The sequence below is a fragment of the Pygoscelis adeliae genome, unplaced genomic scaffold, assembly GCF_000699105.1.
Source record: "Pygoscelis adeliae isolate BGI_AS28 unplaced genomic scaffold, ASM69910v1 Scaffold54, whole genome shotgun sequence".
In the NCBI taxonomy this organism is placed as follows: domain Eukaryota; kingdom Metazoa; phylum Chordata; class Aves; order Sphenisciformes; family Spheniscidae; genus Pygoscelis; species Pygoscelis adeliae.
This window is the reverse complement of record NW_008824982.1, coordinates 5,085,612-5,112,394: the sequence shown is the minus strand read 5'-3', so window position 1 is coordinate 5,112,394 and position 26,783 is coordinate 5,085,612. Positions and strand designations below refer to the sequence as shown.

Here is a 26,783-nt window from a genome sequence, read left to right as displayed (position 1 = left end):
CGGTTCCTTTTGTTCGACTGACAGTGGAGGAAACAAATATGAGTGTCCCCACAGGCTGTGCCTCAGGGACACGGCACTTGCCCTACCACTTCACTGGGTGACGAGAGAGAAAGAAGAGGTGGATGTGGCAGCAGCAAGCCCAAACGCACTATTATCACAGAGACATCTGTTGCTCTTTGCCCCTCTGTGATAGCAAAAGGATTAGATCCGTAAAGGCAGAGCAGCGATCACTGATGAGCTTTGCAACTGCTCCCCGCCCTGGGTAAGGAAAGAAGGATTTACCCATCCCTTCCTCCCCACCCAGAATTCTTCCTAACGTCAGGCCAAGTGTTTCAGCTCACAACAGTTCCCTTAATTCAGACAACCCCGGAGGATCATCCATCTTCTTGCCAGCAAAACACGACAGGGCTAGTGGCTCTCATGCAGGAAAAGCAAGAGAAGGCTGCAACCATGGAACGAGGCCCTAATTTTAAATCACTTTAAAAGCAAGGCAAGGAATCATTTCTATAGAAAAAGGCTGCGCCTCGCTGAAATGCACTAGAAAGAACAGCCACGAAGAAGCATTATAACAGATTCCCAGATGTGTAAAAACAAGGCTATAGACTGGTTCAAGAAATCCTGACTTGTGGTGCCTGTATTTCACCACCACCTACTTACTGTTCCACTCTGCTCCATCTTTGCCATTTAGGGAAGACAGTGTTTCTGCTCAGCAGGATATAATTACTACAATTCTTGGCAGCAACACCTAGGCTGCATCACATTTTGCTATACATTCACAAATCTCCAGCAGTCATGGGGGAGAGAACATCTAATCATGCCCTTGGCACCCTTATTCCAGCTGTGGAACACATGGCGTTCTTTGGGGAATTTTTCATGAGGAAGATGATGTAATTAAAATAAAAATTGAAACATCATCGAATTGTGAGGTACTGAGAAATACAGATGTATCAGAGAGGTTAGCACTGCCAACAGCAAGTGGTGAAGTCCAGCATGGAAAATAAATAAATCAATCAGTAAGGCTTGGAGAAAATTCTCAAACACATACTTTATACAGACATGCCACCTGCAACGTAATTAATATAAGAGGGTCCACAACTAACAGGGAGAATAAACTTGACAGAAGTTCACAGTTTAACCTACCTAAAAATCAGCTTAATGCACGGCTGGATTGCCTATATATATGATATGTCAGGTCACACAGAGAGGGGGCGAGGGAAGGAATAAGACAGCGACTTTAAATAGCTCTGGCATAAACCCAGCTGGAAGAACATGTTTGGTTCTGGGCATCATGTTACCAGAAAGTCACTGAAATAGTAGAACATGTTCAAAGAAGAGCAACTCTAATGATTAAAAAGCTTAGAAAGAGTGATTTATGAGTAAAGAAGCTAAATACCACGAAGGCTGAAGAGACATGAAATCAGCCAGCAAATACTTTGTTTCCTAGGCTGAGAGTCCATACAAACCAAGGCTGATGGACTGAAAATTTGAGATACAACAGTTTGGGATAAGAACATCAGGAGGGGAAAAAAAAAAACAAAAACAAAACCCCCCCCCCCCCCCAACCCAAACAAACTAAAAAGAAGGAGAAAAGTAGCAAAAGCATCTCTCAAACAATTGAAAGAAGATTCAGATTTCAAGATTTTAGGATCTACACTGAATAACGTTTAGGAACTAAAAGGGCAAGTCAGTCCTTGCTTGACGACACATCAGGACTACTTCTCAGTGTTTGAGTTAAATTATGCTGGGACCAAGTACGTGTGACTAAGGACAGAACTGACTACACTATGCCGAGAGGAGAATCACAGTTAGGCTCCAACCTCACAGACCGAAAAACAAGATCAAAACTCATTTAAGAAAGGGCTCACCTTAAAAATACATAGCCACAGTTGAACTACATGGATGATACACAAAGGATTTCTACAGAATAAGCAGCCAGCATGACAGACGCACTAATTTTTATCCCAGTTTGCAGTAGTCTAAATTAGCGTTGGTAATTTGAAGTTTCAAAATTGGCTAAACAATGCAACCAAAAAAAGGACAATCCCCCCCCCATTTTCATGTGGGTTTTTTGCCATTATAGAATCAGAACCATTCAGTTTGGTGTTGCAATGTCATACAGGGCTTTACAAAGCAAGCACATGAAGTCCTTTGCTAGAGCACTAACCCACTCCTTCTCCTCTTTGCAGCAAGTGTTTAAAATTGCGATAATGAGTTGTTCTGCTCTGTAAGGGGGGACCAATGTGCCTCTCTTCAGTCAGATGGAACCACATTATTGCATCTGTTGTATGGCTTTTTAAAGCTTTTCCAATAAAAAATTAAAATGCTAATGCTGACTATTTACAGACAACACTACTAACATCATATCTTTTAGAAAGTGGAAAGCTTTAAAAAAGGAAAAGAATAAACAGTAACAGCATTAAAATGCCTCCTAAAGGCAGCACTCCCTCTAGCCATTAAACCTTTTTCAAGAATGTTTGTCGAAGCCTCCTTCACAAATGAAATCCCCATTGCACACAAGGCATTACACACTTTATTAGAGACCTCACAGACTTGACCCACATAAGCCAGGGAGGAATTTGACTGTCCTATGAGTTACTGTTATTTATACATTTACTTCTTCCCCAGCATTGTTTATACTGCAGCTGAGGCTTCTGAACTTTATCAAGGTCAGGTTTGATAACCACAGCAAGAGAGGAAAACATGATCCCTTACCACAATAGCTTACAAATGAATTAAGAGCAAAGCATAGCAAGTACATGGTTGCTGGGATACTAAGAGAGATGGGAGAAAACAAATGCTAAGGTCAGGTATGCTATTCACTATGGAGAAAAAAAAAAATAATAAAAAAAAGCAGAGTTTTGCTACTGATGGCATAGTTACAGGGTTTTGATAGCAACTGAACGGTTGCTTAAACGTGGCATAAATTTACACTGCTATCAAAGGGAGGGGGGCCTGTTCTCCTGCCCCTTCTCACCACTTCAAACATTCATACCTTTCAGCTCCCTTCTGACAGCCCTAGTCCTACACTCTCCCTCCATCCCATACACATGAAGGTTATTTGTATCCAGGTCAGGCTCCTATCAGATTCATTGTACAAGGCCATGTGAAATCTAACGCTGGCACACACTGTTAAGTGGAAAAGCAGTGTATGATACAACACGTTTTGCAGTGGCACAGCTTTGTGCTGGATTAGTATGAACACACAACCACAAGTTGAATTATCTCAACTCCAGACAGTGCCAAACCCTCCAGAAGTATCAGTTTGTGGACTGAATATTTGCTAAGCTTCTGGAAAAAATACTATTATGCAGTTGCTGTGACACTGTTAAGTTACTGGCCAAGACCTGGTGTTTAGATATGCAATCAGTTCGAGAAAATGAACTTCCACATGAAGGTGGCATAAGAGAATAAAAACAAATGCCTCCTGCACTTTCTTATCTTTCAAAATAGTCCTGTGCTGGTTATCTGAATTATGAGAGCACCCACAGGACCAGCAGCACAGTCGTAGCCTACAGTCAGAGACTGTATGTGTGACAGATCTGTATGTGCTCAGAATCTGCATCCAGCAGGGGTTACTGAATAAAACAGGAATATAACAGGGGATTAGTAAGGGAAGTGAACCAGAATGCTGGCCACCACTAAACTGGCAAGGTTTTGTTCCCTCTAGCATCCTTGATGGTACTGTGCAAAAGTCTCAACCAACAAACTAAGAAGTGTCTGAAAAGACTTTGCAAGATCCCTACATGGGGGATACAGATACAACAAGATGCATGTTGTTACTGTATGAGGCAAGGACAGTCTCATTACAAGAGGCTGCAGCCACTCAGCAGTCCTCTGTGACTTTCTCATCCCTGCCACCTTAAGTTATTACACTCTTAAAGGGTGAAACCATCACTCCCAGAGCTGCAGGCTAGATTATATACCCTCTTCTGCTTATCTTCCTATGAACAATTACAGTCTCTTGCTTTTATGTGTCGTTATAAACATTCCTTTATACTCCATGCAACACCAATATTATTTTTGTCAGAAATCCTTTCCATTTATATTCTGGCAAATGTTATGAATCAAAACACTTCTAGGTGCCACTTAATATGACGTTAAAAGCAACAGTGCCTGGAATTTTCCACTGATAACAATTGGGTCTTTCCTAAGTATAGAAGCACTTGTTTTATTAAGTGTTCATTTTATCTTCCCGTTACATTTAAATTCAAATGTTCTTTACTACCAAAAAAAAAAAATCTGGAGATGAAAGGGAGCTTCCACAAGGAGAACAACTTTTTTTTTTTTTTTTTTTTTTAAGCTTTTAGTGAAAGCCTCATTGTTGATTTTTTTTGTTTCCTATTCTGGCCTGGAAAGCAGCATGACCCAAAAGTGACTACAGTTATTCAAAGCCCACAAAAAGACCATTGTTTTAAGTGCTGCACAAACGCAGGACGTGTTATTCACTACAAAATTTTATGAACTGTACAAGACAGAAATACATTCGGAAAAAAGGAATAGTTGGGGAGACAAGGTAAGGTGCAAATCAATCATGAATGAAAGCATCAGGCATCCTCAACCAAGTTCTGATCGTTTATAAAAAGCTTTATGTTAAATGTACATTGCTAGTATCTACAAATACCAGTTTACTAAGGGCCAGCGTTGATTGCTCGTTCATTACTTATTACTCCTGCTCACAGCCAAAAGACAGTGGGTGCAAAAGGTGACCTAGAAAGCAAGCAAAAAGGCACCTGTTTTGCCAGCCTGCATGAACTCTGCAAGGATGAGCAGAGCTGGCCATCAGCCTTGCACAGAAACTGACAGGAGCCCTTCTGTAACAAGAAGATAATGAAAAGAGAGTGCAACTTGGGTGAATATTAGAAGGGGAAAAAGAAAAAGAATACTTCTTGCTGTGCAGTAATTGGAAAAGAAAAGTTAAAAGAACCTAATAAGCACAGAGCATCAGATTCTCTTAACAAAACATGCAAACATATTAAAAGAGAGGTAAGTCACTCTGAATTCAACGTGAAGCAGGAGTATACATTTGGGGAAAACCAATGCTCTGCAAATTCTTTATCAAGGGTCCCGATTTTTCAAATGGAAGATCTTTAGATTCTGCAAAGGGTGTTGGCCCCTGAACCAGAAAACTGAGCCTCTCTTCTTCCGCATTCTGTTTGTTTTAGCTTTTCATGACTTTAAAAGAAACATGAGCCATGACTGTAATATTCACCAGATTTAACTGGTTAAAAACAAACAAAAAACCTCCCACAAAAATAAAGCAGAAATGTTCAAAATATTTATATGACAACAAACCCAAGTATTCATACAAACTCACAAAAGCACACTTTATTTAAAAATGACAATCTAGAACTGGTCTTTACGAGCACCTGCAGAAAGAATGAAGTCTAGCCAAATTACTTGAACCTGTGCATTTCAATTTTGCAGATATAACTTCTGTACATGTTATAACTGATAGCACATGGGGAAGAAATGATTAGGTAATATACTGTTTTCCACTCCCTTTTAGGCTGATAAACCAAAATCATAAGCAGAAACAAAGAATCCCCCCCCCAACACCCCTCCCACCTTTGTTCTTCTCCAGCTCTCATTACCACGAATGCAGATTAAAAAAAAAAAAAAAAGACAAGGAAAAAAGACAAGGATATTTTAAAAACAGCAGCCAGTAGGGGATTTAGTAAAGACACCTTACTGGGGATTGGAAGACAAAAATAAGTTCTCTACAAAAACAGCCTCATGCAGAGTTAATAAGGTCTATGGATGTCAGAGCTCTGCACAATGTGAGTACAGTACTCATTTACATTTGTTGGCGACTACCTTGAAAAACTTCAGCAGATGGAAAAATTAGAGGCATACTAATGTTTTCTGCCCCGACTGCAGGAATTCTCCCTTGGAGAAACTAGCTGTGTTTCACCCAGCAAACCAAGCAGGACAGCACGTGCACTTACTGTGAAAAGATTTCCATTGCTTTGGGCAGGGATTCTACCACCATCCCTGTACAGCACCACATATCATCATGTAAAACAACAATTATTCAGTCACTTGCCCCAGAATGTTGGGGGTGGGGGGGTTATTTATTTATTTATTTTAAACTCAAATGGAGACACCATGTACCTGCATGACTTTCTACATTTCAGAGGGAGTTATAGAGGCTTTGTGCCTCTGACAAATCAGGTCCTGGAATCTCAGAAGTCAGACATATGAAAATCCTGGCCTGAAACTTCTGCATCACTGACAAACAGAAGAAATGCAGCCAGTTTAACACTGGACTGTCTATGAAACTGGGAACCACACAAGTATGTAAGGTAGTCACATAATTTGTGTGTGGAATAAGCGACATATTTAAACTGTTTGGCTTCAGTCCAGATTACGAACCTTTCCCACTTGAGTTTATGAGGGGTACTTGAAACGCACTTGTCTCTTAACAAAAGTAGCAGTATGATGTAAGGGTGCATTTGAACATCCGTGTCAGTGTGTGAAAGTGTTTTCCTCCCTTAGGAGATAAACTGGGGGAGAGCCCTAGCACCTTCTTAATATAAGCAGAAAGAGTAGAAAAATTTCACACTAAAAAAAAATATATCACTTCCATCACCAGCAACTAGTACTTGTGACTTGTAGGTCTCAAAGTATCTTAAAAAGAAACTAGCCTTATAATTCTCATTCTGCAGGAAGGAAACAGACAAGAGCAAAGACAATTTGTCCAAGGCTCTCCAAAGAGCACCAAAACATAGCAGATTCTCTAGTGTGGAAACCATTTTGTAAGCTAACACTGGTTTTAACAGATACAAATGAGACTATCCCTGCCTAAAGAAGTTTTTGATCGAATTAAAAAGAAAACCAAGGTCTTCTCCATCCAGAACATCCTTGGAGCCAAAGTGGAAATGAAGCTGCATCTTCTGTTCGAGAGGATCTGAATCTATTTTTCATCATGCTGGCAAACGTCATACACACAGGCAGGTCTCCTGATGCTCCAGCTGGGGACTCCCTTTAGTTTCCAATACTGAGAGAATGAGAGGGAAAAATGATTCCCAGTGTAGTGATGAGTCACTCTGCTAGAAGTGGGGCATCTGCAGCAAACCCCAAATTCCTAGTATACTGTCTAATAGTGCATGAATACTACCAAACATTTGGAAAGAACTAAAAGCTGGTTCAATAACAACTAGTTCAAAGCTGTATGTACATCTCTTTACCTAGTTTCTCTGTGATTGAAGCTCAAAATAGCTTTCTTACAGTCTTTGAAAAAAATCAGAAGAAACATGCGCAAATCTGGTAACGCGGGTGAGATTCAAAATCATCATTTTCCAAATTCCAGTCCGTTGCAACTTCCATTAAGCTATACTCTATCCACTAGTCAAATTCAAAAGGCTTGCTAATTCTCAATTCCCCTTTTTGCACTGTCATTATTAAGGTATATTTTAGAGGAATGGAAATCTGCACAATCCTCCATAGGTGGAAAGAAGCACCAGGAGGCTCAGGTGGTCTGTAGGGAACTTAGGAGATCCTCCATACTTTTGCCTTTGTAGTCCTACACACTGAAAAAGTCATACTGAATATTCAAGCAGATGTGTTTTTCAGCTATGTAACCCTATAAGCATATTCGAAGACCATTTTTCCACTGACATTTTCCCTCTTTTCCTTTCCCTTCCCCTCATCAAGTATGCTCATACTCTGTTCACAGCAGTAGCTAATATATGAAACTAATCAAGTAAAATGGTATATCCGTAATCTGTATACTACTTAATCTACACAGGAGTTATTGCAGTCTGAAGAGTTTCAAATTTAATGTAAATGCTGCAGTTTATTTCAAGAAAAAAAAACAACTATAAATATACATTTAGTCTCCTCTTAAAACTAGTACTAGAGTAATCCAATATAACATGAATTAGGCAACTCTTAACACGGAAGAAGGAGGCTCATCTAGAAGGTGGCAAAGTTCATATTTCAGAATGAACTGCTTTTGTTTTCATTTTCTAATTCACAGAGATGCCAATACTGTTTTTATACCAAAAACTCATATAACCAACTGATACAAAGGACTGTATTTCAAAGCCACAGGACCAATTCATTTTCAATAGAGGCCACAAAAAGAGGAAAGCAAATAGTTTCTTCTGTAAGAAGAAAGTCATAAAAGGAGGAAGAAAAGCTCTCTTTCACATCATCTCAGTGGCCAAGCAGCTACAGCCAAAAGGACCTGTGAGACTATACATGACAAAGTTTCCACGCTCCAGTGACAACAGAACTTCCAAGAGGAAGCAGCTGTCTGTAACAAAATACATAGTCAGAAAATATTTGCAAGACCAGGAAATCTGTTCTTGCTACTCAGAGATGGTCTGAACCAGAGGAGTAAAGCAACGTTTTTATTTTGGCACATTCTACAGTAGAATAAAGAAGTTTTGTACCTCAAATTCTCAAGTAATAGAGTTTGGGACCTTGATTTTCTGGGGTGCTAGGATCGAAGCAAAATTTTATTTTTAAAACAAAGGATTCCTTTCTTGCATATGTAATTGTGAAACAGCACTTCATTTCTGAAGAGGGAAAAGACATTCTGCTATTTAAATAAACTTCAGTGATTTCTGATGAAGTAAAAAAATACCTTAGTGTTTTAGCTATGAATTGCATGTAACAAAGAAAGGAAGAGATAGATAGCTGACATTCACTATGGGAATTGTGCAAGTCTTATTTATAGCCACTCCAAAAAAAAAAAAAAAAAGCAGGGCAATGGGCAGAAGAAACAAGTGAAGAAAAGAAAGACGCCGTTCTGTAACAACAACCAAGATAGGTGTTTCTGGTTCACACTTCCCAAAGTAGAACCAACTAAAAATTAGCCTGAAAACCCTTTAAATGTCTGATCTATGCCATCTCTATGTTGATCTGAATGAAGATCCCAGTGAGGCAAGATGTTGAGGCCACCGGTCTACAAGCTCCCCCTCCACACTACATGAGGGTGGTCACTGCAATACTCTGCACGAGAGAAATCTTTCAGCTTCTAAATGCTGCTAATGCGTTCATCATTTGGGCAATGTTTATGCATTTCTGTTAGGACAACCTTCAGCTGAAGATACGCAGCAGCTAAATCTAAACCCCAATCGTTTCTCCTCCATTCTGTAGTTACTGTTTAAGTGGAGATAATCCAGCACCACCACTTGGCGACTGGAACATGGTCTTCCAACTTTATCTCTCCTTCATATGCCTTTGTCCCACCATTCATCCATCACTCATAACATGTCAAGTAACACAACTAATCTCTGTGCTTCCTAGAACAGTTTATCTCAAAGACACTCAACACAGTTTCTTAGGTATAAGGATCTCAGCACACCACCTAAAGCACATTGTTCAGCTTAACCAATTGAGGACACCAGTAAACACCAAAATAAAGTTCTCCCAAGCATTTCATAGAAATAAAAAAACCTTCCACTGTAATGAAGATCACCAACTTCCTATTCTATATCATGTTGCTATTTTGAAGACACTTTGCACCACTGCAATTAACTGCTACTATTCAATTACTTGACCTTCATTAATCTAGTAAAAAAAGTACACTTCACTGATACGAAAGCAACCAGGTATTTCAAAGAGCACGGCTTTTTGTGCTGTCAATATTTTGTTGCAAAATACAAAAGCTACATGGGTCAAGTCTGTGCTAACTATGTCGCTTCCAAGTGAAATAAGTGCTGCCTATGGGGGTATGGGAAGAGGAAGGCCACTGTGGATTTTCAGAACAAGAGCCAGGCAAAATTTCTTGTTCCCCTACTTCTCTCCTAACATTGGGTCAAAGCACCAAAGACCATAAACAGGCGTTATACACTTCTGAGCCCTGTGATCTACTTTAATGGTTAAAAGTTCATGCCAGTAACAGCAACTGAAATGAAAACATTCAAGCTGACCTTTCTGAAAATGTCTTCGGTTAGTAACAAATCAGATGCCTCGTCCTGCCAGAGCCTCCAACATTCCCAAAACGAGAAATATTTCAGCCCAAGTTGTATATTTTTCTATTAATTTATTTTGTACAGTTTTTTTAATCACTTTGCAATGGTACGCTTCACAAGTTGCAGCTTCAAAAAGTAAGTTCACCTTGTTTCTAATGAAGAACAAAATGTGCACATCAAACTAATCTAATGACTCCCCAATGCTTAGGAAAAGTAAACACTTCTTGTCCTAGAGGAGAATAACACGATGCAAAGCCTAGATCTCTCAGCAGAGCTGTTTCCTATAACACTAACAGAGACTGTAAGTCTCACTGTAGAAGCAGGAAAATCCGCAGCCTCAGAAAGGCAACTTCGTCCACATACATCCAAAAACCACTGAGATTCCAGATGTGAGAGAGAATCACTGAAGTCAGATAAGCTTTAAAGGAGGCATCAGGTAAAACATACAAACATATGGGTCAAATTATCAAATTCAAGCAAGAAGGCATAAAAACCCCGTTACTATCTCCAAATTGATTAGGCTATCTCCTTACCTGGTGTCAATCTGGAATGCTGTTCACACCAGCTGAAAACACTGCTTTTCCTGTATTTTTACAAGGAAGGAAAAGACTCCCATCTCCCTTTAGGTTGCATTAGACATGCAGTACAAATGTAACTGAAGTATACATTAGCTGGGTCCTTTCCCTTAGCGGAAATCAGCAAAAAGTGTCTCATAAGCCACATTTGCTGATACTTGGATGGCTACAAGCAACCACACATGCTGCAGGAAGCATCTCAGAATCAGGCCAGAAAAATACTGATTACAAAAAGGAAAGATCTCATTCCTGTGTTCAGCTTCAATACCAAAATCTGCTATTCTGTTCCTCCTACACACACAAACCAGTGCACATCTGTGGCAGCATCCGCTTCTCTCTTCTCTTCATTTTTAGTTACTTTTAAACCAAACACGTGCCAACACAAGAACCTTAGCAGTGTGATATCGTAAAGGTACACTTGCAGTATGAGAGAAAACTGGAGCAGCACCATGAAATAATGCACTAACCTGACTACTCAGACTTACTGCTGAATTTCTTTACTTGTGTATTATAAATAATTGGGCTTGGGTTATGGTTCATTTCTATGCAGTCATGGATTATCAACAGACCAGGTACTGACATCTCAAACTCTTTACGCAGGTCATACAGGTGGCCAGTGTCTACAGCTGGAATTTTAAAGCTAGCACACGAAAGGCAAAAATAGTCCAGGAAATTATTGCCAATGTGAATAGAAGCCTTATTATTATTATTTAAATAAAGGAGCTGGTATGCTGAAGTATAACACGTCTCTTTTTGGACATTATCCCAAACATCAACCGGATCTCTAAATAAATTTATGAGAAGAAACATGCTCTGGTGGCAGATTTCTAATCCCACTGGAGAAAACCCAGATCATCTCCATTTAAGGTCAAGCAAGCAACAGCTGCACATTTTTGTTCCCCAGAACAAAATAAAGCAGACCAGAACCTCCAACACAGATTCCTTTTTTAAAGCTTTTCCTTTGTGATATCCACATGTGTCTGGACCCTTTCACCCAGGGGTGGATCAAACAGTACAATGATGTGCTCATATATACTGTCTGTACCTGTCAGACTGATGTGTCCTGTGAGCAGCACTTTGGCATCTCCCTCGGAACCCCACCAAAATCCCCATCAGTTACACGAGGGAGTGATACTAAACTGACCTAGAAAAACGTTCTCAAGAGAGGGTACCCAAACAAGCTTGTTGTCAGAGAAACAACATCAATGTAAGATCTACAACATCCATGTGGTCTGAATTTGTGCATGTTATTGTTATTTAATGAATATATTTTCAATCTTAAAATTTCTTATCCATGTTAGACATTTACAGAAGGCATGCATATTTCTGATGAGATACTAATATTTTTATTAATGCCTTACCTTGAACATTTAAGTATCATTCTTTAAAAAGACGACTAAGCTATGACTGTGTCAGCAGCTCACAAACAAAACCAGCATTCTTTTAAGAAACCTCATTTCTAAAAAGCTCCAAAATTATGATTAGGTCCAATTCACTAACAAAAAAAGCTAAGAATTTGGGATAGAGTAACTAAATAACACGATCATTTTACAGTGTAAAAGGGAGGAACTGGCATCACAGCTACTGCAGTGCTGGGTGTTGGACTTGAATAACAAAGTACAGCGGTGAATTTCATTAGTAGAAGTTTCATATTATGTCTTACAAAAAGCAAACAATGCAATGATAACTACTTTTGCTGGATGACAGAACGCAATAAAAACATGAAACTCCCTTCATAAAACGGCTGAACAGTTTGCTTGACTGCGATAGATTTATAATGTTAATAATGACATTATAAGTAAATTATGAAATCCTTTGCACTGGTAAAGAACTATCACTCCTCACTGTGGAGATATTCAATTAACTTTCAACTGAAATATGTGACCCTAAATTTCCTGGGTTTGATATTAAAAGGATAACACAAAGCAGGCAGATTTATTATATTAAAACTGAGTTTCTAACTTCAACTATGTTATAACCAATTTTGCAGAAGAGCTAAACCTTATTTACAAAAATTAAAATAGAGCTCAATTTGAAACAAGGTGGTACATCACCTCCAAGCTCTTTGTATCTCTGGTTTGCAGCACGTATCACAGCAGGGCTTACAGGGAATGAAAAAAACAAACTAAAAAAACCCCACTATGTCTGGTTTCCTGCTCAAAGCCAAGAACTAATCTATGCTAAACAATTATTGTCAAAACTGGATGTGTAAGTGTTCGGAGTTAGGCTGAGCTTCTGTATTTTTGCGTGCAATTTCCAAATCAGGAAAAGGCACATGCTGCCAGTTGCATCCACATACAAAGTCTGATGCTGGACGCTCACGCACTCAACAGTTCAACCCTTTCACATCTAGTAAATCCTCCACTTCCCATATGCACAAAACCTACTCCATATATGCACTGTGGTGTCATTTGTCATTTCCCAACACAGGATAATATACATTAGATAACCTGCAAAGTAGCATCCAGCTGCTACTCCTATCCAAACAAACAGAACGTTCTCAAAAATCACTTCGACAGTTTCCAGCCACAAAAAGAGGGAGGGGGAGAAAAAGGGGGTGTGCGTTTTAAAGAAAAGGTAGATACTTCAAATTATATAGGAATGATAAATTTCAGAGATGAACTTATATATGCCGGATTTTATGTAGAGAAAAAAAAACCCTCTAGCCCACAAATTAACTTGAAAGTTTGGAAGAGTCTTGAAATACAGAGAAATTACTTCAGTTCAAGCGTTGTCAGAAGAAAGATGATGTGTGAAAACACACATCATACAGTGTAAACTGAATACCAACTGTGTAACAGAATTATCAAAACTACGTATACTGAAAGGGTAGTTTAAGAAACCTCTTGTACAAAAGAAAATCATTCCAAGTCAAAAGCCCATATGAGATGTGATCACCCACACTAGAGATTTAGGGTTTTTATAATGAAGAAACACTGCTGTAGCAAAAGTAACTCATCCAAAAGAGCTCCCTGAACAAACTCCCATTTAAGTTCTTGTTTAAGAAAAGGCAGGGTGTAAACAAGCAGCTCCCTTTGCTACCCCACTGAAGTGTGCCGCTTCCCAGATTCCTTCATCCTGTGGCTGCACGGGTGGTGTCCCTGGCACACGGTTCCCTTCACAAGGAAAGTTGTTGCCCATGTTTAATATATTACTGCTGTGAACAAGTTTAGAGGAGCAACTGCCTGTGTCAGAAGGCAGAAATGGGACCAATCACAACTTGTGAGCTGCTGAATGACACCGGGAGCCCTGCCTCTGAAACTTTTGTTACTTTTTCCCCCTCAACCTACTTCAATTGTTCCCACAACTTGGTCACAGACTCGGACAAGTTGCCAGAGATCTACAGACACTTCCCACAGCCCGGAGCAGGCTCCTCTGTGCTTCACTAACAGTCACACCAGAGGTAAGGAACCTCTCTTCTTTTATGCTTTTAATTCTTACAGCAAGGCACTGGTAGCTGTAGTTTTCTACAAAAACTCCTCTAGTCAAATTAACAGCTGGCTGTAATTGTTTATCAAAAATATGGAAATGAAGGCATTGCAGCTCTGAGTCAAAAATATAATGCTGTGGGAGACATATTTTAGGGACAATAAAGGCAACTGAGATTTTTCTATGTGCTGGTGGGACACTAGCTGTCCTTGGGTAGATGATTTATACAGGTAGCATTACACCAGAAGGTGAGAAGCTTTCATCATTTTCCTCAGATCTTTGTCTCTCCTTTTTAATTTAATATGTTGTTTGTTTTTTGTTTGTTTTTTTTTTTTTTAATACAAAATCCACAAAGAGAGTAATTCACTTGAAATTTTGTAGAGACACTTTTGTTTCCCCAAAGCTGCCTATCCACAGCCCAGCAAAGGTAAAGCTCTTTCACCATTTAACACACAAAAGCATTTTTCTGATCTGACACATTGAGAAAGCAAACCTTTTTTTTGCTGTATGATGAAAAAGTACCCTTAATTAAAAAAATTTAACCAGTTTATAGCAGTACTGGAACTGCAATTGTATCATGTGACTCAAACTGCAGTTAAAGCTACAGAATTAACACAGCATTTTTGCTGTGAATTCCTTTAAAGGTTTATTTTCTCCTGCTGGTCACTGTAACTGCCAAACTTGTCCTAGAATGCTTCTAACAACAAATAAATAATTTAGTTAGGATTTGTAACATCATGAACCGAATTTCAAAGGCATAAAGTAATCCATTTGTTTCCAACTAAGGGAAGCGCGTACACACTGTACAACGAAACACAACCCCAGCTTTAAAATCACTGCAAACAAAAAAAGAGTGCATCTCAGACAGAAACATGTCACATAAAGGACATTTTAATATTTGGATATACAAATATTTTTAAAAGGAATATGATTCATGAATATGTAGGTCTCTAATGAATTTCTCCTCCTTATAATCACGTTCCCCCCCCTTCCATCAATTTACACCTTACTACTTATGTATACTTAAGGTTCTGGTTTTAGAAAAGACAGACTTAATACAGACCTTAATTTTGTGAGGCGTGTTTTCTCTGTTACCGAACAGACACACGTAATTCCTTTTCCTATTACTGACTGGTAAAAATATATGCAAAAATATATGCAGGTGCTTGGTTTTGCACTCAGCAGCCTTGTGCCAGTTTTGAATAGACAAGTACTGGAAGTGTCCGGACGTCCTGTTACTCATAAGGCAAACAATCTGTTATGAAGTTCTCTGGAAGCTGTTTCCAGTAGGCAGAAGCAGCACTTCAGACCTCCCAGTGCCTTCAAACCAATGCCTACGACGAGCAAGAAGATTCTCAGAGACAGACAGACTTTTTTCAAGGCTAAAGTTATATAAAATTATTTTTCTAGTGAAGAGAGGAGCTTGGATTTATTCTACCACGCAGAGAATCTTTCTCTCCTAACACATACACTGCATACACACACCTTTAAAAAGACAGAGTTTATGCATACACACACAGATTGAACATACACATAGAAACTTAACAGCTGTAGGCAGCTCTTTACTAGAATGCATCCATAGCTACAGCAGGTTAGATGCCCGTTCATCTGAATTCCATCCTGTCACAGAGTTCGGTAATTTAAAGTAGGTGACAGTGTGGCTCAGCTGTTGAGTTAAATCTAAAAATTTCACACTGGTAACATCCCACGTCACAGACATCCAAACCTGAGTAACAACAGCCGACAGTCATGACAGAAGCATGTACTACATAGCAGGTGACAAATGTTACAAATCAGATGTGAAACACTGCATTTAATTTACAGCAAATAACAGTTCTATGGTTTTTTGCCACTCATCTGTCAAGACGAGATGTATTTAGAGAGATTCAGATTTATGTATATACCACATTTCTATTTTTAAAAGTTGCATTTATTTCTCATCCTCTGAAGATGTTAGGAATATAGTGTCTTCATTGTACAACACATTAAAATCAGTTTGTAATCAGATAGCGTAAAGGTGATTTTCACTGATTTTTTCAGACCATCAGCAAACAAAAAAAATGTATGGGATACACCTACACAGCTATAGGAACAGCTTTTTATTTACTTTAAGAGTAATTTGATTTAGGAATAGAAACGTATGCCAACTGGAGAAACAAAAAATCCCACAGGAAAGTAACGTTATGTTCCCTAAACTACAAGACACTTCAGAACTGGAAGATTGCTTTTGCTTTCTAGAGACTGATACACAGCTTAAGAGGACTTTCCTGGCATCAAGTTACTTCTCAGAAGTTGAATTTTTCTACTATATTCTTATTTCAATCAATGCCATGTCATTGTCCCCTGAGCTGCTAAAAAACACAATTTGCAACATCCCCTTCCACTTCTACCTTTTATACATGCTAGATGTATTTCAATTTTTACTTCAGTTCAAATTGCACTTACCCCATTTCCTATTAATAAGTAGTGTCATACGAACAACCAGAACCTAAAACCCAACTTGAAACTACAAGGTGTTAGTTACTCAGTGCGTGCAGTGGAGGAAGGAGTTCATTTCCTAAAAGAAAATGACTACATAAAAGGCAAATCATACCAACAGATGGGAAGAAGTATGTGGTTATTACATGTCTTATTTTGATTAGGGGAACAGATGAGTATGGAGGCTGAAGCACCTGCCCAAGGTCCCACTGCATGGTCCTGCAGCAGTTGCAGGGAATTTAACCCAGAGTTAAAAACTAGCCCAAAGCATTAGCTCCCAGGCTACTCTAAATGGGACCAGCACACAGATAGAAGTCCCAGGTATCCACAAGGTATGTGGATAACTTCCAAAAACCAAAATGCCAAGCCTGGCGTGTTCAGCTATTCATCAGTGTAATTTCTTGGTTATCTACACCCTTCACATTCTCATGGACTTGAAATACAGGTAAAGGCTCTTACTGGCAATCTTGCTTCTAGAACACTGAGAACGTTAAAGCTAGTCAAAAGGAAGACTGTAAGAGGAATGAATTAATAAGAGGGGGAGAAAAAAAAAAGAATCTAATTGAAGTGTGAGCCTTCCCCTATCCTCTCCCAAACACATGAAAAATATTGACACTTCAGTATAAAACAGACTTTAAAACAAAAGGTAAAAAGAAGGATAAAATGAGTTTGCTTTTCTTGTTACCAGAACTTCCCAAACTCTATGAGCTGAATAGTTGCTTCTTCCCCCCACCCCAAGGAAATGTTTTCTGCATGTGACTGAAAAAAATGACATTATATGCCACAAGTCAGTCTCTAGCTCTCTTCAATGACTTAATGTACTCCAGTTGCAGTTTTCTCTTTCCCCTTGTGCAATTCCTTGCTCTTTCTACATTCTCAGTCTCTTCCTCTGCTCATTTTCTTCTTCTACTTTCTTCCCTCAATCTGTCCTCTCCTGCACTATTGTCTGCAGTCTTGCCTTCACCCATCCCAGTCTTTGTTTTCGACCTCTAGCCATTTCCTTCCCCTTTTATGCTTTCTTCTTTAAAAAAAAAAAATTAAAAAAAAAATCAACTTTCCTTTTTCTGCGGTCAAGCTGTTGAATTGGCTAATATCCTTAATACTCTTCTTCACTGACACAACTGCCTACTGCAACTCTCAGCCTAAAATCAGAATAAGCAACAGAATTCTACACCGCTAGCATAGGTAAATACAAAATCCAGCTGCTGGGGTAAATCCTAGCAAGTCATCTCCATACTATGTATTTTTTTTGTAAAAAGAACAAAAATTACAAATTATGACATACCTTTATAAATCACTTCTGTACTTGAAAACCTGTAAGCAACTTCTGTTTTATTGTTGGAAACTTTTACTTACTGAACTAAATTGACAGTAGTGAGACCCTGTAGAGGTCTCTAGAGTTAATTCAGACTGATTCCTTCTTCACTCCCTTCTCACCCCTCATCTTCCTCACACAAAAAAAAAGGAGATTTTTTCAGACTTGGAGGTCTCAACTGCAGTGACTCCACAGTGCCGATGAAGAGGTATTTTACAGCAGGGTTCAAAACAAAGCAATGCAACTTGGAATAAGATATATACATTAACGCAGGACAGCCAGCGAAGATGACAAGCATGCTTACGCATCAACTGCAGCTGCTGTGCGCAGGCAGAGCTTTAAAACTTCCATGTCTTCTCCTCTGGGGGCCACACAATCCACAGACAATGGTAACAAAGGACTCCAGGTTCAGTTCAACTCACAGCATGCAGGGTTCTTTGTTTTGGCACTACACACACAGATCTTTAAACTTACCTCCTCTGAACATGCAGAGAATGCCTCTTCCTGCCTAGGAGTATCATACTGCTCGCACAAACAGCTACGGGAATTTCTTAGGCCAGGTAATTTTTAGTAATAGTTCTAAACACGTACTAGACCAAGAATCACATAACCTGATGGTACTTTCTGCATCACTATGTTTATGGTTATTAAGACATTTATTTTCAATAGAGGAAACTGAATTACTGGGTTTTGGGGACATCTCATTGTAAAAATCTATGCAAGAGACTGTTATGCAATATTACTTTTTAACAATGCCTTGTCAGGGCTTCACTTGGTCTTATGGGACCGCAACAAATCAAATATGTCAAACCTCGTCTATTCCACTGATATCACTGCTGCATTTAGTAAACGTATGACAGGAAACAAGCTGTGTCTAAAATTGCTGTGGCATTTCCAAACAAGCCAAGTTTATCCCATGTGACTTCAGTGGAGTCAATGCAGTTGCACCAGGAACGCGCGTGGCCCACAGTTTTCAGTTTGGTCACATACCTCCTCTCATTGTGAAGGACACCCAGGAACAAAGATAAAAATAACCTAATATAAATGAGGGAAACAGTCACATGTTAGTGAAGAAGGAAGCAGTAACTGTGATCAGTGACTCATTCTAGGGCACCAGGTGTAGGGGATCCCCTACACAGTAACATACGGGGTCAGCCACATGACCTCTTCATGCAGAATCGTGCTGTGCATAAGACGAGCCTTTCACGTCCATTAACAACACTGGATTAAACACGCAATTGCATAGCAATGCAGCCAACAGTTTCTCCTGTGCAATACTCGGTCTTGTCACACATGAGTAACACTGTTTCTCTTGAAAAAGGTCAAATATAGTTTGCCCTTTTGCTCCACTTTCCTTTCAAGAAGTAGTGTGTGCATGCGTAATACTTCTTAATATTGACCTAAAACACAGACAGGGGACCAAACAGCAGAGAACAGCTCCTATTTCTGGCAATGATCAGCCTTCATTTCAGTGTAATTATTTTTTAGGCTGTCCATTTTGACCTTGATAGCCACCCATATGCAGCTGTGTTACTGAATCTGTTTCTCTTTATGCGCACTTTAGGTGGGTGACAGCACCATGGAGGATTAACAAGCAAGGTATGTGTTTATTAGTTGAAGCCATGCACTTGTAAAGACAAACTTGTTGAAATACAGACACAGAATTTGCTTCCTTTGCTTATAAGAAAACTTCTCCCACAGACAGGCTTAGTAGGTAAAACAACACGTAGACGTTTTAAAAATTTCCAATTCCATATGAGCTTTTATATCAAGAAAACCAAGTTACTCTGTTTTGACCTTTCCTCATTCCTTCTCTACACCGTTTTCTAGCCATAAAAGGTATACATTTTAACTTACACTACCTTCCTTTTTGTAAGATCCTTTCTTATCACCTGTCTGGTAATGTTATGTTCAAACAGCTAACATCAGTATGACAGCTCCACTGAGCCTTCTGACCTATTGCCTGCTCCCTCAGCAACATCCTTCACTCATTCCAAAGGGAAGAATTTTTTTCCCTCCCCAAGAGATCTCACCATCTCTCCTCACCTGTGGTGGCCTTGCATCTGTGATGCCCAACCAGCTAATATTGCCTTTTACAGAAGCACTTCAAAGCCCCAGGTCCTTACCCCCTGAGTCATGCAAGAGAAACACATGTAGCAACACAGCAGTGCAGGTGCTAGCATGTGCACAGTAAATCTAATGCTATACACAGAAATGGACCTCTTGTGCACATACGCAGGTAAAAACTCATGCTGTTCTAGTCCTGAGGGCCCCAAGAAATACAGCAGCCTAGAAAAAGCTGGATATGTTGCTGCAGCAGGTAACTCGCAGCCCAGAGACCACAGGCTGCACACCCCCTGCATTAAAAATTGACATAACAAGTTGCGATGAAGTCATCCGCAGGAAATACTGTTCTCTGTGCAGTGTCCATCACACAAGCTAGTTACAAAAACTTTTCTGTACTAGTGTAAATCCGTTAGTGGTTCATCTACCATGCCTTGTCTACGAGAGGATAAACAGCCCAATGCACCCCAGCCCATACTGGGCTGGGAGAATGAATGTGTCTTCAGCCAAGTCACTTGAGAATTCCTGTGCATGTCTTGCTTTTACTGCACTTAGGGCAGACAGTGACCAGCAAAGAGCTAAGCAAAATATACTTGGCAGGTACTTTAACTGCTTAAATAGACAAAAACAGGTACAGCATAAAGTCAAACAAAGCTGAAAAATTATAGTCACTATGAAAGTAAGTTCCTGGTGTGTGTTTTGTTCGCAATAAAGTTAAGATCAACTATGGCTCAAAACATAAGGAGATGTCATCACATGGAATCCTCTAAAGATATTAAAATATCCATGTGTAATCTGGTTTCTTTTAAAAGTCTCTTTTTAAATACCAATGCTGCCACTGGCACTGAAAGCACACGTATTCTGCTCATACAGCACCATTTGACTCTACAGCCCCACATGGAGGGACTAAAAAAAAAAGAAGAGAGTCTGAAACACACTTCTGTTGCATTTTAAGGTTTTTCCATTTTAGCCACGTGTAAAGACAAATTCATGGACAACAAAGTATCTCCGATTCATTCAGGATCATCATGTAATTTGGGCAGCAGATATCTAAGCAACGGTCTTCCTTTATGTGGCATATGAGTAGACAAGAATTTCACTTATGGGCAGGGGGTGCGGGCAGCACCCAGCCGGGCCTGATCCTGCCACCGGCCGGGGACACCTCCCCCCCCCCCCCCCCCCCAAAAAAAAGGAAGAGATGTCAAGGAGAGGTCTTCTGTCAAAGATATGGTCATGATACAAATTCATAAAACATTTAGGGGCAAGTGCAGCTTTAGGAGCAAAGTTTGAGAGATGTATATTTCATCATCATCTTGAAAACCAATTTTTCGCATTGTGATAGCACCTATAGAATCCACCTTGCTATAAGCTAAGCAAGCATATATCAAAGCCAGCCTCTTGCCATGGATGTTCGTAGAGGAGGGTTTTACACCGCAACTACTTATTGGGAGTTTTAAGACAACTGACACCCTGTGCTTCCATCTGCCACTAAAAAGGGGAGAAAATATACTTGAAATAAAACACTTAAGAGACAAAGTTATATGCATGCTTTATTTTGTTCTTCATAGCAGTCTTCTGCCTTTGCACCTAAATTTTGTGTGGTCCTACATATATAAAAAAATTAGTCCTTACTCTGTTTTGTCTGTTGAGGAATATACTACTAAAATTCCCTATAGCAGTGATGCATTAGCTTTTAATTACGTACCATAAAGAATTTTTACATGGAATGGAAATCCTTCAACAAGATTTCTTTTCCTCCCTTCCAAAATACGGTACCGGTAAGTCAGATTATCTGCCTGGGTCAATAAGAGCCAGCAGTAATATCCAGATCTCCTGGCTGAAAGGTCTGTGACTCCAGCCACATCACCAGGCTTTCACCTGTGCTTGAACAAATAAGGCATGCGGGGGTGGGAGGGAAATCAGCCATGGCCTTTTCACAGACTGTGAAGGATGGAGAGATGATCTAAAGCAATGACGTGAGTAAATCCCACATATCCATAATTTCCATTTTACAATTCCTCACCACTCCTAAGAAGCAAGTGCTCAGTAGCCTTCAGGACGAGATGCATAATACAGCACAAACCTAAACTTGAAAAACAAAATTTTAAAAATCCTGTTTTAAAGTAAAAACACTGTAAAGGCAATCTATTTACTTCAGGCTTTTTAGAACTTTAAAACAGTCTCCATTTGCACTCAAAGCACTTTACTTCTGCATTTCTAACTCTTCACTTTCCTGCTTTCCCAGCTCCACAAAGGCTGTCTAAAACAAAAAGAGAAGATAATAGGCACTTTGCACTGTTCCTGACAACTTCTCTTCTTTCCTGCACTCCTAAAACCTCTGATTTGTGCCCTCTGCTTTCTTGTTGCCATGGAGAAGGTCCAATACATAACCCGCTCTGCTCTGAGGAGAGCCTCAACTATTGAGGTCAACCCACAAGCACGCCAAAGGCTCCAAGAGCTCTTTGTGAATTTCTGCCTAATTTTAATTTGCCTCTTGCTGATCTGTATCATTGTGATGCTCCTCTGAAGTTCCAGCACTTCTCTGCACTGTCCTCTAGGAAAGTCACCCCAGAGGGAAGAGAGACCTACACCCGCAACTCCTAATGCAAGGATCCTCTTGTGAGAGGGGCTAGCACTTGGACTAGAGCTGTATGCCAACTATCGCACTATTCTCTTACTACCTGCTACATGTATTAAAAACACACTTCTGTGCAGAACAGTGTTTAGAGCCTGTTGTAACAAAGCTGTGCATGACCTAATTTGTCTGTCTCAGTCAAGAGGTGTCTTTTCTGAATGGGGTAAAGTACTGCCTCTTCACGGAGCTGGTAAGTTCCTCAATGTTTTAGCTAGATCACAAAAACAGCAACTTCACTTTTTGGGTGCCTGAGTGTTTTAAATTTCTCTGAAAATCCTTAAGCCCTTGGAGGGGTTCTGAATTTGGCCCATGTCCACCCAAAGAAGAGCTACAGGCACACAGCCCTCAACACATCCTAAGAAAATTTCTGCTCTGCTTACTTCAAGGTGCTGCACCTCTGCATTGTCAACTGAAGGCATTCAAATTGTTTCCGTGTTTTTAAAGGAAAATGAGAATAAACAAAAAATGTCTTCTAACCCAGAAATAAAAACTATTTCATAGGCTTTTCTCCCTATTTAAGGAACCATATATATACAAAAATATATATATAAAAAATGTACGTGTATATATGTGTGTGTGTATACATGCACACAAAACTTGGACGTGAAAAAAAAAAGGCAAATTCTTTTACAGTATTTTTCACTAGATACATCCTTACAGAACTAAGTGACATCTGGAAAGTTTTTTCACTATGTTTTGCAGAAAAATTGACACTACCACACTGGTATCAAAGATTTAATTTTCTATAGTCACTTAACTGACACATCAATTGACACAACTCAAAAATAATTCTCCAAGTTCTTAATATTTGGCTTCAGACAACTTTATTATGGCCTGCTGTAATTTATGCAATGGTCTCCTTAGTTTAAAACTACAGAAAACTTGGTATTTGCCAGTGTCACACAAGGTGGCTTATATCTGATACGATACAGAAAAAAGTTTAGGTCACTCTTACTGCTGTGATTGAAGTGTATCATACAAATGCAAGTAACGACACCACCCTCAACTGCAAATGCTTGTTAGAGAACAAGCAAGTACTTTCCTGAAATAAATGATACATACCATTATGCACAGGAGGGAAAGCATTGAAGAAATCTCTTTTCAACATGTAAAGCACAGTCTATACACATAAAAGATGAAGTTTCTACTCCAGCAGTTGTCAGTAACAAGACTGAGCAGTGGACTTCAAATTCTCCCACGTGTTGCTCGTATTGAACTAAATTTCTAGAAACTTTATGCAGTTTTCAAATTTAAAAGAGAGCTCAAGAATCAATAGAGGCCAAACAGACATCTATTTTTTAAACAGGCATCTTTCTATACCACCCTATGTAAGCAATCCTATTGATGAATACAGAAAATCAAAACAATTTTGTCTTAATCTTGTATTCTGCCTTTAATACTCCATGAGTAGAGGTTGACAATGAACAGCTGAGCAGGAAGGGAAGAAATCTTTGAAAAAACTATGTACTCGATGGAATGCAAGCAAATCCAGTGGTGATGCACTTCCTATCTGGCAAATAGATATGCTGAGATCAGACCTCTGAAATAAGGTTAATCACTAAAGGAAATTATTTAGCTACTGTAATGAGGATTAGGGCAAGCACTGATGAGATAGGCAACACCCCACCCCCCAGTAATAGGAATATTACTGACTCAAACTGTTAATGTAAATCTCAATTTCCATTTCATGCATTCTGACCACTCTCACAAATGAATAAGATTTTAGTAAGCACACTTTCCCTATTAATTATTCTTCTTAAGAAAAGCTACAAACACAGTGCAATAGAAAAATCTAAAGTTACTTTCTTCTCTTTTTAAATCTGTATTTTTGTGATGGATAGGGTTTCCAGTTTTAGTTTGCTTTGGAGGTGTTTCAAGAACCTTCAATTGGAAATAGACAACAGTTTTACAGTATAGAAAACCCCCTGAAGAAAAAAGGTGGTAAGAGTGAAATATCAACACGTACATTCTGAGGACACGTTGGGATTACAGGTTTTACACGCCAGTAACATATAGAAGTCAAAGTAAAGCATTGCTAAAAACGTAGAAAGCCCCCCCGCCTCCCCCTACCAACCCACCACTTTCCTCTTATGTACCTGAAAAGCCATTATTTATTTAAAAACAATAAATAAACAAGAACAAAACCAAGGTATAAATAACCTGGAAGCCCTACTGTTATTTTACAGCAATGCAGATAAATTGCATGTACTGTATGGTTCATTTGTGTCTTAGGGTTCTGCTGATCAGAAAAACTGCTACCATCCTCTATATGACTAAATGTCAAATGAACCCAGAGATTAAAAAAATAAAACCTTTTGTACCTAGTACATTCTTCTTTGTATACTTATATGGGCTTTAAAACTAACATCTACTGTATTTTTATTTATTAAAATGACTGCTTGAAGATATTTTAATGCATAAAATAAGATACTTAAATACAATTCCGTTTAGAAAGAAACATCCATTCTATCATCTATTTATTAAAGTTATGTGAAAAAGAGCTAGTCATCACACAGCTTTCTGATTCTTTATACCTCTGCTTATTCGGTTTTGGTTTTCAACAGTAGCCTTGCCTATTTTGCGATGTCCAGATCACTTACACATACATAATTTACACTCACCAACTAGTGCACATAAGCAATCCTAATGAATTTTATGGAAATGTAATCAGAAAGTTCACTACTTTTATGCGCCATAATAAAAATTCCAAACACAGCATGTAGCTTGGATTAAGTTCTCATTTCTTTGTTTCACTCCACTCAAGGCTATGTCTTTTTGCTAATTTCATCTTACATACTGATAGACAGCTAAACAGGCAACAATCTGGTATTACTCTTCCCAAAAAAACCACGTGACAAACTTCCGTGGCAATTTTACACTGGGAAAGAGCTGAATCAGGAACAAGAATATGCTAGTTTTAAAGATGTGTCTCCTCAGCCAGCTCTTCAGCAAATATTGATAAATCTACCCATTTTTTTTTCCTAAGTGAAGACATTACCCATTTCAGAATTAGAAATTTTGTTCTGATCAAGACTAGTCAGTACGGCACTTTAGAGGGTAGCAGGTACTTGCATTTCTTTATTAACTTTTCTGCATCAATTTAGCAACAACTGCCCTTCCTAGCGGAACTGAACCACTCACTGGAAAAACAAGTGTAAAACAGGCTTAAAATTTTTCACAAAACACGCACAAAGTGTTTGCTCCCGCAGCATAAATAACTTTTATGTAAGTTTTGCTACAAATACACACAGAACAATAATCATGTCAGACATACACACTCATGCTGAGGTGTACTTCACCTATAACCTCTCTGCCAAAATTAGAGCAGAGTAATGAACACATTAATTTAGAGAGTACTCTTGTTCGTATCTGGAAGCATACTAATATACTATAGATTACAGACCAGATACCTGTATTTGTATGGGTATTAATAAATAATGTCTGTCAGAATACAATTAGAAAGTATTTGTGAAGCCCTACAACATCCATAGATATCTTTTATTTAACAACAAATGTAGTCCTTTTAGCTTTGAGCTAGACGTTAAAAACTGGAGAATAAATAAATAAATCTGTTTTGGTTATGGAAGGAGAGGAGTGAACACCTCTTGGTCATTGCAAGGATTAAAAACAGAACAACATATTTACAAGGATTCCCTTAAAAACTGATGTTCATCTCAGTAAGAACCCTGGTAATTTAATTTATTTAAAACAGGCCCAAGATTTATTGTAATATCTGACAGTTAGTTTAGTCAAACTGATTGCTTTATAAGCCCAGGTTTTGGGTTTTTTTGGGTTTTTTGTTTTTTTTTTGTTTGTTTGTTTTTGTTTTTGTTTTTTTTTAAGATAAAAGAATGCCAAAAGTTCCATTCTTGCATAAAATACAAAACTATAAAACACTGCCCTCTTGTGATCCTCCCTAAAAACTTAGCTGGTTATTAAAAGGAAGTTTTGGCAACATTTTACTGTTAGGACTGAGTGGTCCCATTTGTTTCTTTCCTTTATATATATATTTTTTTTTTCTATATATAAAACACAATTGCTATGTTATTAATACTATCTTCAAATAAGCTATTGCGTATGTGTTGTTAAAAGCACTAAGGATGCATCCTCTGCCAGCCCAACCTAGATTCTTTACAAGGCATTTGCAAAGCTGCAATGAATCCTACACAGCAGACTGCTGGCAAAATGCTACCTACCATACCGCACGATGCCAAACCCTAGAAGGGCAGGAGACACTCCTTTTAACAGAGGTACATTTTGCCCAGATGAGAAAGTTTTCTTCTTTTTTTGCACCTACAGAGATCTTTTAAAAGTAAATTTTCAACAATCTATTGCTGAAACAGAGTAAGTCTTCAGAACAGCCA

General features: G+C 38.9%; 2 protein-coding genes across 2 annotated transcripts in view; one reads left to right on the top strand and one right to left on the bottom strand.

Annotated features, from left to right (window-relative positions):
- CEP85L (centrosomal protein 85kDa-like) overlaps positions 1 to 26,783 on the bottom strand; it is a 194,738-nt gene that overhangs the window by 36,632 nt on the left and 131,323 nt on the right. The gene's annotated exons all lie outside the window — the stretch shown is intronic.
- Positions 13,652 to 24,919, top strand: PLN (phospholamban). The gene is made up of 3 exons (XM_009325658.1): positions 13,652 to 13,901; positions 19,285 to 19,319; positions 22,030 to 24,919. The coding sequence occupies exon 3, from the start codon at positions 22,153 to 22,155 to the stop codon at positions 22,309 to 22,311; it is 159 nt and encodes a 52-aa protein (XP_009323933.1). The 5' UTR covers positions 13,652 to 13,901; positions 19,285 to 19,319; positions 22,030 to 22,152; the 3' UTR covers positions 22,312 to 24,919.